This window comes from Lygodium microphyllum, chromosome 12 (genome assembly GCF_053477565.2).
Source record: "Lygodium microphyllum isolate KBCC chromosome 12, Lygodium_microphyllum_v1.1.10, whole genome shotgun sequence".
In the NCBI taxonomy this organism is placed as follows: domain Eukaryota; kingdom Viridiplantae; phylum Streptophyta; class Polypodiopsida; order Schizaeales; family Lygodiaceae; genus Lygodium; species Lygodium microphyllum.
Window position 1 is genome coordinate 127,155,872 of NC_141146.1, and position 13,514 is coordinate 127,169,385.

The 13,514-nt window shown below is 41.7% G+C and overlaps 1 protein-coding gene across 1 annotated transcript in view; it reads left to right on the forward strand.

Annotated features, from left to right (window-relative positions):
* The window catches only part of LOC148028241 (ARM repeat superfamily protein), an 82,895-nt gene extending 74,758 nt beyond the window's left edge, over nucleotides 1-8,137 (forward strand). Inside the window, exons 13-20 of the mRNA XM_087690024.1 lie at nucleotides 5,437-5,502; nucleotides 5,614-5,729; nucleotides 6,226-6,346; nucleotides 6,470-6,631; nucleotides 6,727-6,855; nucleotides 7,040-7,108; nucleotides 7,350-7,676; nucleotides 7,901-8,137. Of these exons, the coding sequence (XP_087546150.1) occupies nucleotides 5,437-5,502; nucleotides 5,614-5,729; nucleotides 6,226-6,346; nucleotides 6,470-6,631; nucleotides 6,727-6,855; nucleotides 7,040-7,108; nucleotides 7,350-7,676; nucleotides 7,901-7,987 (1,077 nt within the window). The 3' untranslated portion in view covers nucleotides 7,988-8,137. The remainder of the gene's footprint in view (nucleotides 1-5,436; nucleotides 5,503-5,613; nucleotides 5,730-6,225; nucleotides 6,347-6,469; nucleotides 6,632-6,726; nucleotides 6,856-7,039; nucleotides 7,109-7,349; nucleotides 7,677-7,900) is intronic.
* Nucleotides 8,138-13,514: the final 5,377 nt, after the last annotated feature.

The window sequence follows — 13,514 nt, forward strand, 5'->3', positions numbered from 1 at the left end:
GCAATGAATGTGTATGTGTGTGAGTAAATGTAGTGGAAGACAAAAGAATGGAAAAGTGAAGGACAATGAATCCTATGGGCCCGATTCTAAGAGTGTGAAAAATGAACGCTAGATTGACCTAGGGTATCCAAAAGGACCTAGAGACATGCTAGGCTAAGAAGGTGACCACCATCGCGTATGTCCAGTAGCAAGGCTTTGCAAAGGGAATGCCTGATGAGGTGGGGAGGAAGGTGAGATAGATGCATGAAGTGCAACGGGATTGGAACTTGCAGACTAGTCAGCCAGTCTCTCAAGGGTAGTGAAAGAAATGGGCTACTGAGACTGTACTCGAGCCGCATGTCCAGCAACAATAGCAGATGCTCAAGGAGCAAATGAAGCAGGAGCGGAAGGTGTAGCTCCACTGGACTATGTAGTGACAACGGTCTGCTGAGGCTTTTTAGGTGGAAGACCTTGGGCCTTGGAGCAACACTCCTCGTTCACATGGCCTGCTCTTTGGCAGTGTTTGCAAAACCGGTTTTTCTTAGGGAGTTGGTGCCAGATAGGTCTAGATTCTTTGGTTCCATCTAAGGAAGAGGAGTCACCCTTTCATTGGCTTGCCTTCACATCTTGCGAGTTCTTGCCACTGGTGGTTTTCGCTCCGGAAGAAGAGGCAACCAACCCCCTCTACTTTGAATAAGGCTATGATGAGGATTTCCTATGGACTTGATCATGCAGCCTCGCGTAATGCAAGAATTGGCATTCAAACTCGTAGAAGGTTGGCAATAAAGGTTGGGAGATGATGTGTTGAATGAAACTGAAGTACTTTTCAGGCAACTTATTCCAAAAGAATATAACCTGATCGTCATCTGACTTTGGAGAGCAGTAGTGGCAAACTCGGCAAGTAACCGCTTATATTCAGCCAGCTTGACTTTCAAATCATTCCCTTCCTTAATAGAGAACTCTTGAAGCTCAAAGTCAAGATTGATGTGCCGAGTACGATCACGAGCTGCATAGTGGTTGAGAAGGTAACTCCAAGGCTCTGATGCGAGCATGAAGTGCTGCAACTAAGAGTGAAACTCAAGAAGCAATCCCTGCATCAGCTCAATATTGGCTGTGGCATTGCAGGCTCTCCATTGATGGATGTAGTCAGGCTGAGCTAATCGAGGGTCCAGCATAGGCTCTAGACCAATGACAAGGTCCCAAAGACCTTGAGACCGAAGCACTTGTTGCATGAAATTAGACCAAGTGGTGAAATTTGACCCGTTAAAACATGTCTTATCTATGAACGCATTCTTGGCTGTTGCAACAGGAGTGGTAGTGCTTGGAGATGAATAGTGTGAAAAAGTGTAGTGGGGGTAGGAAGGGGGAGTAGAGTATACTTGGAAAGGGGCCCCAGAGTGCCCACCAGGCATGTGGGTAGTGTGCAAGGTGGATCCATAGGTAGGGATGGGCTGACTAGGCATTGGTATGGTAGCCACATGAGGAACCCAAGGAGGTGGGATGGGAACATAGGGAGTAGAAGATGGGAATCCCTGCGTAGGTGTAACCCAAGGAGAGTGTGAAGACGCACGATAAGTGGAGGATGGAAACCCCTGCGTTTGAGTAGTTATGTGAGATATGAAGCTGGGGATAGTGAGGGGGATGCCCATCATAGTCGACCCAGAAGTCATGGGTGTGCTCCTTTGCCGAAAGGTGAGGGGCACTGTGTTAAAGGGTGACATTCCCCCTAACAAAGTACCATGGTGCAAAGAGGTAGAGAATGGGGTGGAGAAGGAAAAGGTGCTAGGAGTGGAGATGGAAGATCCAACCCCTAGGGTGTGTAATGCAGATGTGGAATGTAATCCAAGGATTTGGAAAGATGATGAGAGCTAATCAAGGTGTGATATAGAAGAGGGTGGGATGGGAGGGAAGTGAGAAGTGTGTGACATGCTCAAATGAAACAAAGCTGTAGATGTACTTGAATTTCGTCTGCTTCATGAGCCCCCTCTATTGAAGTTCACATACGCAAAGCCATCCAGATCCTATACCTCAAAAGAAGAAACAGGCGAGGGTTTTGATTCATGCAACACAAAAGAATTGTATAAACTTGACATTGGACCTAGCTGAGATGAAGATGGATCTCCAAACGTTCCGAATGCCGTATATCCTCCGTGATCGGAGAGGTCGCCAACCTCACGAACTGGTCCGAATGTGGTAGCAAAACTGGTAGGAGGGGTGTAAACATCACCATACTTGTTGCGATAGTACTCCTCAAAGTTCTCCTTTGTCATATTAGTGAAATCTGGAATAGGAGTAGAAGGAAGGTGAAGGCTAAAGTAGAGTGTCATCCTCCTTACCAAGTCCATAATGCGGTCTCAGGGCCTCCAATGATGGAGAAGCTTGATAGGACATCATAGGAACTGGAGAAGAAGGTGTCTGGGACATTGTGATTCAGTACGAGTCGTACTGTGCGCTCGCACAATGACTAGCTCTCCACAATATTTGTAGGATACTCTTTACAAGAGCACCGACTTTGATACCATGTGAAGAAAATTGCTAGGGTTTGCACTGAGGACACACGAAGTGTACGACCATGACAGAAACGCAAAGAGACAGAGGTAGACACAGAGAGCAAAACTCAAACCCTAAACGCAAAACTCAAAACTCAAACACAGAAACTCAAATACAAACAGAAGAAGGGAGAGAGAGAACACAACTCTGAAATGAATGAATGCTGTAAATGAATGTAAGAGTGTACAGTGTGCTCAAGGGTAGAGCAATGTCAGAGAGTGATGTCCTCTGGAGACGGATCTCAAGTCTGTGACCACCAATTGGAGTGAGGAAGTAGAGGAGCTGCAAAACGATGGTACCAAAGGCTGTTGGAGAACCAAACGCAAGCAGTAGAGGATGCAGAGGGAAGAGGGCGGCCCCAAAAAGCTGCAAACGCAGCAGATAGAGTGCCGCCTGATGGAGGAGAGCATCAACTAGAAGTCACCTAGCAGTGGAGGACCAAAACGCAGGGTACTGAAGGTCGCCTGATGGAGTAGGGCTGCCTATTGTCGCCGACAGCTAGAAGCTGCAAACGTAGAGAACAGATGAGGGTGGAGGTGGTGGGGATGAGGAAAAGGGCCAAACGCAGCAGGAGGGATGGCGCCAGACAGTGGGTGACAGCTGGAAGAAGGCACCAAGGCACTATGAGGCTGGAGGGAGAGGTGGCAGCAGTTGTGAAGGCTGGACAGCCACATGGAGGTAGACTGATGGTTGAAATCTGCATTGGAGAGTGTGAAACCTGCACAGATGGAAATGATGCTGAATGGGGGCAGACTGTCTATTTATAGATGTCCCAAAAATTAGGATTTTTGGGTGACCACTAAAGCTCTCTTGGACTGCTCCCCTTTTTAGGGGTTTTCATTAATTAAGTGTGTTTTGGGGCTGTTTAAGAATGCTAATCAGGTGGAAAGGGTGTTTTAGCTCAACACACATAACTCTGTATATGCAAGCAAAGCTTCCCAATGATGGGTGTGGCAAGCTAAATCTCCTACACTATACTGATGTTAGGACAAATGTGATTTTCATGGTGGAGGAATTCATAGTCATAGCCTCATCTTGAGGGTCATTTGATAAGCACATCTTTTGACCCGGTATAAGGAAGATAACCAGGTCCAAACTTCAGTAGTTGTGTAGATGAATTTGATATGCACAAGAATAGAGTTGCTGTAGCTCAAGAAGAGAGAGGAGCAAGCACAAGAGTTGAGCCTGTGCTTTGTGCATTGAGAGGCCCAACCTGTGCATGCAACACTCCATTCCACATAGCTCACCTCCCATTTGATTTGAAGGAAAAAGGACGACTGGTCACTCACCCCACCCTCTGTCTCACGCTCACGAATATATACAGAGGACAGACCATACTCACATGAGTACAACAATACTAAGTCGCCCTGTTCAAAGTCTCACTGCTTGACATGCTTGTCAAACCAGCTTTTGCATCTTGCCTTCTCGCATATTAGTGCATGGGTGGCTAGAAGCCGAGTCTCTGATAGGCATTCTAGCTCGACTAAGCACTCCGTCCATGCCTCCTTTCCATCCCATCTCTCTTGAAGAGCGATTCTCAGGCTAGGAACGAAGAACTCTATAGGTAGAATTGCCTCAGTTCCATATGTCAAAGCCTGAAGGGAGTTTGATTTCCCAATTGTCACACAAAGCAGAGAAAACCTTGGTCAGGACGTTTACTAGGATTTTATTCCTAGACTCAACCTGGCCATCCATTGTATGGCGAGGATTTCCGATGGATGATTAAGGGTTTTCAAACTTGCAGGACAACCATTGTGGGGATCATAATAGGTCAAGGGTAAGGTATTGTAACAAAAATCCCATAGGTTGAAGTCGTCAAGGATGGTTTCAATCTTGCACGACCAAATGGCATGATTAGTCTCATCCAACTTTTGGTTTGGGAAGGACGTGAGGATAGATTTCTTAGAAGAGGTGAGGGATTGTAACAAATCCCATAGGTTGAAATTGTTGAGGATGGTCTTGAGCTTGCATGACCAAATGGTGTGATTAGTCCTATCCAACTTCTGGTTAGGGAAAGGCTGGGAAGGACTTGAGGACAGATTTCTTAGAACAGATGGGGGGAAGGGAAATGTGAATGGTTGGACTTAGCATCGATCCTTTGAATCATTTAGGTCTATGCGGCGATCTTGAGCTCCAAATGATCCTGCTAATGATACAGGTCTGACATATTTGACGAAATCCAAAGGAAGAGGGCTGCATTTGACGTAGAAGACTGCTGCCCACAAACCACTAGTTGAGTCCTTGTTGAAGCCTCCATGCAAACAAGCATGATCGGGCTGATAAGAGGGCTAAAGGGAGGGAAAAGACATCAGCTAGTTGAAAATGCAACTGGCCAAGATCTCTCCCATTGTGAATGGGAGTGCAATACAGAAGCAAGAAAACGCATAGAGAAAGAAGAGTGCAGATTATAATGAAGGAGACAAAACTCTGATCTGAACGAATGGAAGGCAAGCTGAATACAATAGCCCCTGCACACATGGTCAGTGCACGTCAGTGGGAGTGTGGGACTGTCGCATGAGAGAGAATCTGACCAGAGAGGAGAAAGATTATGATGATGGCTGGATGAGAGCACAAAAGGGAAAGGCTATAAATAGCCTAAGGATCTGAATAGTGGCTTACCTGCTGCCCATAAGTAGGCTGACCTGGAAATGCAGGTCGGACTGCTCTAAAGATGATGATTGGGCTAGAAAGTGGCTGCCCTTGGAACTTGAATTAATTAAATGCGTGCATGGCTGACACACTAGTGTCCTACTATGTTGTGGATCAGAGGAGGCTGCTTCTTTGCCTTCCTAGAGTGTCTCCCTATGACTTGCCCGAAGGGCCCTTTGGGTGAGAGAGAGAGAGTCTTTTTTGTTTTGTTTTTTTCCTCATTACGAAAAAAAAAAGATTATCTTTTTGGCAATGCAGGTGCTTTCACATCTTGATTCAATATTTCCTCCTTTACTTGAGGCGCTGTCAGATTCATCAGATGAGGTACATGCCATACTTTTAAGGACTTGGGATTTTTTGAAAGAGAAATGGCACCAAATATTCTCACCAAAAAGCATCTCTTTGATTTTAATACAAGTTCATGTCTCCTAGCAGGTGGTACTTCTGGTGCTTGAAATTCATGCTTGCATTGCAAGGGATGAGCAGTACTTCCGCCATTTGATGGTCTTTCTTGTCCACCGGTTTCAAACAGATCGCTCACTCCTTGAAAAGTATGTCATGTTCATACAACCTAGAAAGTACCTGAAGTTTGATATTGTAAATCATTATTCTTGTTGCTTAAGGGTTCCATTGAATAACGTACTAAGGAAACTGAAGTTAAGGATTAGGGATTGCCAATTTATGCTACTGCAAATTTAGGTTGCAGTCACAATACATACTTGTGTTTAAATACGTGTGTTTATGAACAAAATATGAGTGACTCTAGTCCAACTTTAACTGGTGAACTCCAATGTTAATGATTGATTGCATATAGCATGTAGGATGTAGGATATGTCTGTTCTGATATCAATGTGCAAATGAACAGTATTTGAAATATCTCTCATCGTTCAGCAGTCCCTTCTATAATGATATCGAGGTGCAACCTAGAGGAATTCCCTTCACAGAGCATCATTTAATCTACAATTACTTACAATTTTGATGATACTCTGCTCTTTCCATGTCTTTTGCATCTCAAAGTAGAATAGAAATGGGCTGCTGCTTTTGCAGGAGGGGGACTCTTATTCTGCGCACATTGTGTGTCCTTCATGATGCTCAAAAGGTATATAGAGAGCTTGCCGCCATCTTAGAAGGAGAAGCTGATTTAGAGTTTGCCACCATAATGGTTCAGGTATGGTAGCTCCTATCCTTGCATATACCCATGTGCTATGCCTTCAAAAATTTGTTTATAGCATAGATTACATGCTGTTTCTCTGGCTTGATAGTGTGCTAACCTTAATTCATTTTTGTGCAGGCTCTGAACTTGATTCTTCTTACTGCGTCAGAACTGGCAGACTTGCGAGCTCTGCTTAAGCAATCTCTATCGAATCCGGATGGTCGGAACCTTTTTGTTGTGCTATATTCTACTTGGTGTCACTCACCAATGGCCACAATCAGTCTTTGTTTGCTGGCACAGGTGCAAATTCTCACAATGAGTTGTATTGCCATTGTTTTTCCAGAACTTGGCTCCTTTGTGAGCACATTTCTCCTAATTGTATATTATGGTAGTAGGCATATCAGCATGCAACATCCGTGATACAATCCCTTGGAGAAGAGGACATCAATGTGAAATTTCTGGCTCAGGTGGATAAGCTTGTACGGCTGCTTGAAACTCCAATATTTACCTACCTAAGGCTTCAGGTTGGATTCTGTCTCTAGCAGGTCAAGGTATTCATGTAGCATTAGATGTTTTGTTGTAATTCAAAGGCTCTAGATATTTTTTTCTTGGTTAGACATACCATTACATAGCTGTCTGGAAGAGAGTCCGATGTTAATTACTCCTCTAATATGAAAGGTTTGGTAAACCTGGTTCTTTGCTGTGTAGCTTCTTGATCCTGGAAGATATCCAGCTCTAATCAAAACATTGAACGGACTTCTTATGTTACTGCCTCAGGTAGAGCTTACATCAGATGTTTTGAGTGAGTTCTGGTGAGGAGTTTGAGCAATTTTTCCTGCACTGATCTTTCATGTCAAAGAATTCCTGTCAGATGTCTCTACATATTTGATTTATCTTTATTTTCTATGGTCAAACAGCACTGCTGCTACATGCCTCTACCTGTAATCTGACAGAATTTATGATTTCCAAGTTGATGTCCTGAGCACTCAAATTCAGTTTCCTTTTTTATCATAAGCAGCAAAGCATGGCCTTCAAGATTTTGAGGACAAGACTAAAGACTGTCCCTGCATATGCGTTTACACTACCTTCTGCTACCACCTCAGAGTTTCCAGGTCTAAGTGTGATACGAAGAACATCGTCTGGCAGCCCATACGCTCAGATTCTCTCACATTCACAAGTAAATGAAGATGGAGAAGCAAATTCAGACCTTAGTAATGGGGTTGGAGCAATCAACTTCCAGTCAAGGCTGCAACAATTTGAAGATATACAACACCAACATCGTATGCATAGGCTGTCACAGTTTGAACATCTCAAAGCCAAAAGAGCTAATCTGGACTCTGTGCAGGTGAGGTCTTTCAATGAAATGGCATTTTCCTCTGAGTGTGTCTCATGTGTATGTTGTGTGTCTACATGAATGTACTATGCACAGCATGTATCTGCTATTTCTATGTAGGTACACAATCTAACTGATAGTTGAACTTACTCAACAAGGGGAGCATCTATCTGATGAATTTGTTGCAGGATGGTTAAGTGCAAAATTTACTCAACTTCGTATTCTGATTTACACAGGGTGGTCAAAGGCTAGAGGACACCAGGAGACCTGCTTTGACTGATGGAAGCACTAGACCGCCTTCACGAATTGGTCGACGAAGCTGAAATTATATTCTGGAGATCATCTGGAATGATAGACACCATTTCTTTTATGTAACCTCTTTCAGAACAGTGCAGGACATAAGTAGCCATTTTTCTGATAACCACCAGCAGTGTCTCTATTAAGCTATGGCAGGTCCTTAAGTCTTTATACAGGTGCCCAAATCCTAAACCTTTGAAAGCATGTTTTATCATGCGTGTAGCATAGAGAGCAAACAAGCTTCACCGAACACTGTAAATGTTGATACACAGAATTTTTTTGTTGGCTGGGTGGTCATTGTGTATTGAATAAACTGCTCGAGGGGATGAGAAAGTCATGGGTCTATGACTTGTATTACTAAACTGGATCAAGGGGGACTTTCTTGAGAGAAGCTGGCAATGACCATAAGGGCAAGTTTGCAGTCATCACAAGGTATGGTGCAAATTTTACTGAAGTCCTGTAGTTCTGTTACAGCTCTCAAATGTAAGTTTGGCTATTATGGCCCTCTTGGTTTTGAAGCAAGTCTCAGTAATACAGAATTTCAGCATAAAGTGGTTATTTGTTGGTATAATAACTAAAACTGAGGTCTTACTGATTATTGCATTTTCCAATTTCAGTTTATCAAAGTTGGCCGTGTAGAAACATACAAGCATATGCAGAAGATCCACTTAGTTATGATGGCCAATAACTTATTCAGATCGCAGTTGCCGGGGCCCGATGTTTCAGTGTATGAGTAAATGCAGCAGCTGGCAGAGATCCTTATTTATCTTTCATCCAGGGTGATTCACGTTTCATGAGGCAGCAAATGATGAAAGACCTGATAGGCATGAAAGAACAATCATATAGTATGGGAGTCACCATTGTATGATCTGGTTATGTTGCCAAACATTAACATCTATGACATTGCCAGAGGTGATTTACATTTGTGCTGCCAAGGTAAACCCAATGCAACCCTTGTGTAATTTAGCCCTCTGCAAAACTGCATCTCTGCATCTCCGGGGGAAATGTGTACAGGCTCTGCATGTTCTTTACTATTAAAATTGGGCTATTCAAACAGTTTTAAGGAAATCTGCATTGGTTTTTCTGTTTACAATTGTTAAAGCTACTTTGATGATTTTACACCCTCAACCAATGATCAACAGAGATAAGCATGAAGGGGAAATGTGCCACTAGGAAAATCTATACAGCTATGCATGTTCTTCAGTATTGATATTGGTTTGCTCAAAAGATTGGCTTTAATAGCTTTTTATTGGTTGTCTGTTTACGAGTGATTAAACTTCAAAGCTACCTGAGTAGTCAACAAAGGTAAGCATGAAGGGCACTTTGTTAATTGCCCAAGATTAGAGGGATGGAGGTCCCACTCCAATCCACAGCAGAAAGTAAACAAAACAAAGAAGGTTGAAATCTTTACCTAACCAACCCCTTTTGAGAGTGTGTATACAACCAGTAGTGACATGGCTTACATACAATTACCAGTCTCTGATGGTAAAGGGGACCTCACGTTCAATGACCAGACTTGCATGTTTTAGAAGGCACTCACTGTGTAACCGTAATATGCAACAATGTCCTAGAGAGATTATTTTACGAGATGTTCCCTGAAGTGACACACTGGAGTCTTCCTTCAGTTCAGGAAAAGGCACTGCTGTTGGGAAGAAAGTGGTTTTGGCAGACCATAACAAGCTAGGCAGTATCAATCAATGAAAGCACAAGGAATGTTTCTATGTAAAATGATACTCTTGAGAGGGAGAGTCCCAAGTGGTTTCCCAGTTTAACTGTTGGGCATCTCTTTCTTACTTTTATCCCAGGATTTTAATTGTCAATGCAACAAAAGGGTTCCATGAGAGTATTATGTGTTTTGACATGTAATGATCAAGCATGTGCATGTAATGCTGTATGCATGTTAAGCAAACATATGGCCGCACACACTTTTCTTTTTTCCATGAAGCACTCGTGATAGACCCATGCCTGCAATCATAGAAACTTATGTATGTGTGTAGACGCCTACTCTACTGGGACACTTATGTATGTGTGTGCCTGCCTACACTACTTGGAACTAGTGGTCATTTGATTAACTTATTGTTCAAGCATGTTTCCTTTGTGATAAGTAGTTGTGTAAGAGTAGAGGAATAGTTGAAGCCAACCACTAGCCAACTAGTGTTTTGATTAAGTTGCTCAATTGGATTATATACCTATTGACCAAAAAAGTAAGTAGTTTTTGTTTTGATTGAGATGCACAATTGGAATACTCCTAGTACAAACATGTTGGCCAGAAAGTAGATGGCTTTGTTCATTGTTCAGATGTCTTTTATGGCCTTTCCTGACATTACTTACTTTTTGCATAGTGTTTGAGAATTGGAGAGAATCATCTTCTCAAAAGGATCTTTTAGGTATTGAGGGAGACACATTGCCTTCGCTAATTGCTCAAAGTTCATAATGTAGCTACTTGGTGGTGAAATTGAGGTAGAAACAATAGTTGTGGTTATGAAGGTTTGGGTATTTGAAGAAGTAATAATGGCTTGTAGTTATGCCAATAGTTCAATTCAATATTGGTGTCATGCTGCTTTGGTCATGATGGCAAGATCCACATGACAACTCTATGTAACCGTCTTAAATAGATATATTGTACTATATAGTTTCAATATTCATGAGTAGAGTTCAAATTAAGGAGTGATTATCATATGATGATGCATGTTAAGGTTCATTTTGCATGTGATTGATGGAGAGAATATCCTTTGCTTTTCCTTAGGCTTGCAAGGAACATTGACTAGGATTGCATTATCAACCTATTGGGAGGAAATCTTCCTTTCTACCACCTTTTGAGCAAGTGCTGCCACTAAATCCCATGAAAGTGGAACTTCAAATGTATTCCAAAATCTTGGGATTAGACTTTTACCAAAATCATCCCAAAATCCATAAGTCTCATGGGGGTAATAAAATATTCTAATGACCTCTAGTGTAAAAACTAAGGCAAGAAAAGCGACGCGTGGTGCTATTGTTGTAGCCAATAATCCGTGCACTCATGAGGTGTGATCATGCTTGTCTTGGATGCTAATGGTAACTTTTTTGTCAATCGATTCTTTTGTGGTTATATAAACAACCCAACAAAGTATTTCAAATAATTGGTTTTTACAAAAGATGTGTGGGGATGTATTATAGGATCATGGCCATGATCATAAGTTCTATGATTTAAAACTACAAATATACCTATTTTTGGATTGCAAGGAAAGAAAAACAAACCTAAAACTTTACTTTTTAGGGTTATCTTGAAATTGAGAACAAGGTATATTGGGAATTTCTCTCCTCTCACTCTAGCCAAGCTAGAACGAGCCAACATATAAGGCACAACTTGAGTCCATGGTTGTATTTCTCTTATCTACCCATAGCCTAGGTCAACTTCAAAAGTCATAGTAGACCAACTGAATGAGTCATAGTGAACTTGTCTTAGTAATGGTAGAGTGAGAACATTAAAATAAGTCCATTCAAGAATTTTTTTTTGCAATACAATTAGTTGCATGATCAATTTTTAGTGTACTTCAAGTTAGGTTTCTAGTGGATAAAGTGTTCTTTGTCCAAATAATTTTAACATTGGTACTTTTATGTTGATTGTATTGTTGTAGTTAAGGTGGCTACTCTGCTCTCTCCCACTATCTTGCAAAGAAGCTATACCTCAATGGCCCACCACAATTTAGAAGTTGAAGTGGTGGCTAACCTTTTCTCGTTCATATAGCCATAAGTTGAATGAAAGGAGAAGAGAGAATCAATAGTACAGAGAATTTACTCACTTGTTGCAAACCAAAGAATAACTACACAATGAAGAAGTGCTCAACAAGATACATTCAATTATTGAGAATAGTCCCCTTATAACACTAGGGTTACTTTCTCATCCTCTTAACCCTCATCCACTTTTTAGGAGGCTTTTGATTAGCTAGGGGAAGCTTCATGTGCTCATAATTGATTGTTGATAATAGCCCTTGTATATAGTTAGGGCTACATTTTCATCCTCTTAGAGCTCCTTCCTTGTGAGGCTTTTCACTACTTAGGGGGGTAACTTCGTGAGCTCCAAATATTTTGCTTTTATGTTTTGAAGGCCTAGTAACAAAATGTGAGGGTGCCTTCAAAGTTAATCTAAATTGTTGGTTCCTTACTATAGTGGTAGTGTGTTAATTGGAGTTATTAATGATTTCGTATCCTTACTCCAACTCTAGTAGATGGATTACTAGTTGCCAAGGTTGGGGATCTTGATTGTATAGTTTATAAACAACCATGTCATACCAATAGAGTTGAATTAGAAAAGTTATTGATTCCTTATTTAGAGATTTATGAGACATTGGCTATGTTGGAAAAAACTTATAAGATTAACTACTTGGTTTTGGGTTTCAACCGGATCGATAAATGTTAGTAAGCCTCTAAAGCTTGTAATAAGTGCTAGTAAGTGCACCTATTTGAAATCCATTACATAACCACTACCAAGGGCAAGTGTAGATATAGTTTACGTAGTTAAAATGTCTAGTTTGCAAACAATACTTATCAAATGAATAGCTAGCCCCCTCTCATGATTTGGTTAAAAAGGCATTGCTTAGACTCATCTCTCCATGGATCGCTAAAAACGTACTTGGACAGTCGATAGGCGGGCATGTTTTTAGCGATCCATCGAGAGACAAGTCTACTAAGCACGCCGCTTGGCACTCCCATGGAATGTTCCGGGGTTAGTTGCCTAGGGTTTCTGGAGTCCGCCTCGCAACGAAACGTTCGTAGCCAAACCCACTAGGATGGACCTAAAATCCGGGTTTCTAGTGGTCAAGGTCTCTCGTTTTCTATTCTCTTTGAACCAAGTGCGGTGTGGGTCTGCTTCGACTCGGGTATCTTTGCATAAAGTAGGATGTCCAAGAAACATATGGGAAGCCAGTTGTGCAAGCTTAACAAAGACAAAATTCTTCAAAGGTATGTTGAGAGATGAAAAGATATTGAGGTTTCTACAACAATCCCACAACAGTCTATTGGGGCAACATTTTTGCTGCAAATCTAGTAGCTATTGTTAGTTATGTCCACCAATGTTCCAATGTTCCCCATAGGCTTATTAAATAACATTCTCAAGGGAACAATTTGAAAAATTTGGTCAAACTTTGTATGCTCGGTTGATTTGAGAATTAAACACACGTGTATTGCATTATTGTGCCATTGTTGAGTAATTCATCAAATTGGATGAAGTAAAAGTGGTAATAGAGAAGATGCTAACACCACCACCATAAACTTTATCAAGAGTAATATATACATCTGCTTAATGATGGGGCGTAGTAAATTCGATTGTCCTGAGACCCAACACCCTTTAGAAACCATGGCTAGGAAAAAATCAATGGTTCTACCAAAGAAAGAAATACATGACTTTACCATCCCTTTGTCTACCAACATGATGAGGCACATACTAGTTTTTGTACAATTAGAGACATTGTAGAAGTGTATGCATTCAACATTGGATGCGGAAGTAGAGTCAAGAGAGAAGAAATCACTTGATGTAAGCGCCAAAGCCCTTGGTTACATAGAGGCCAAATTCCC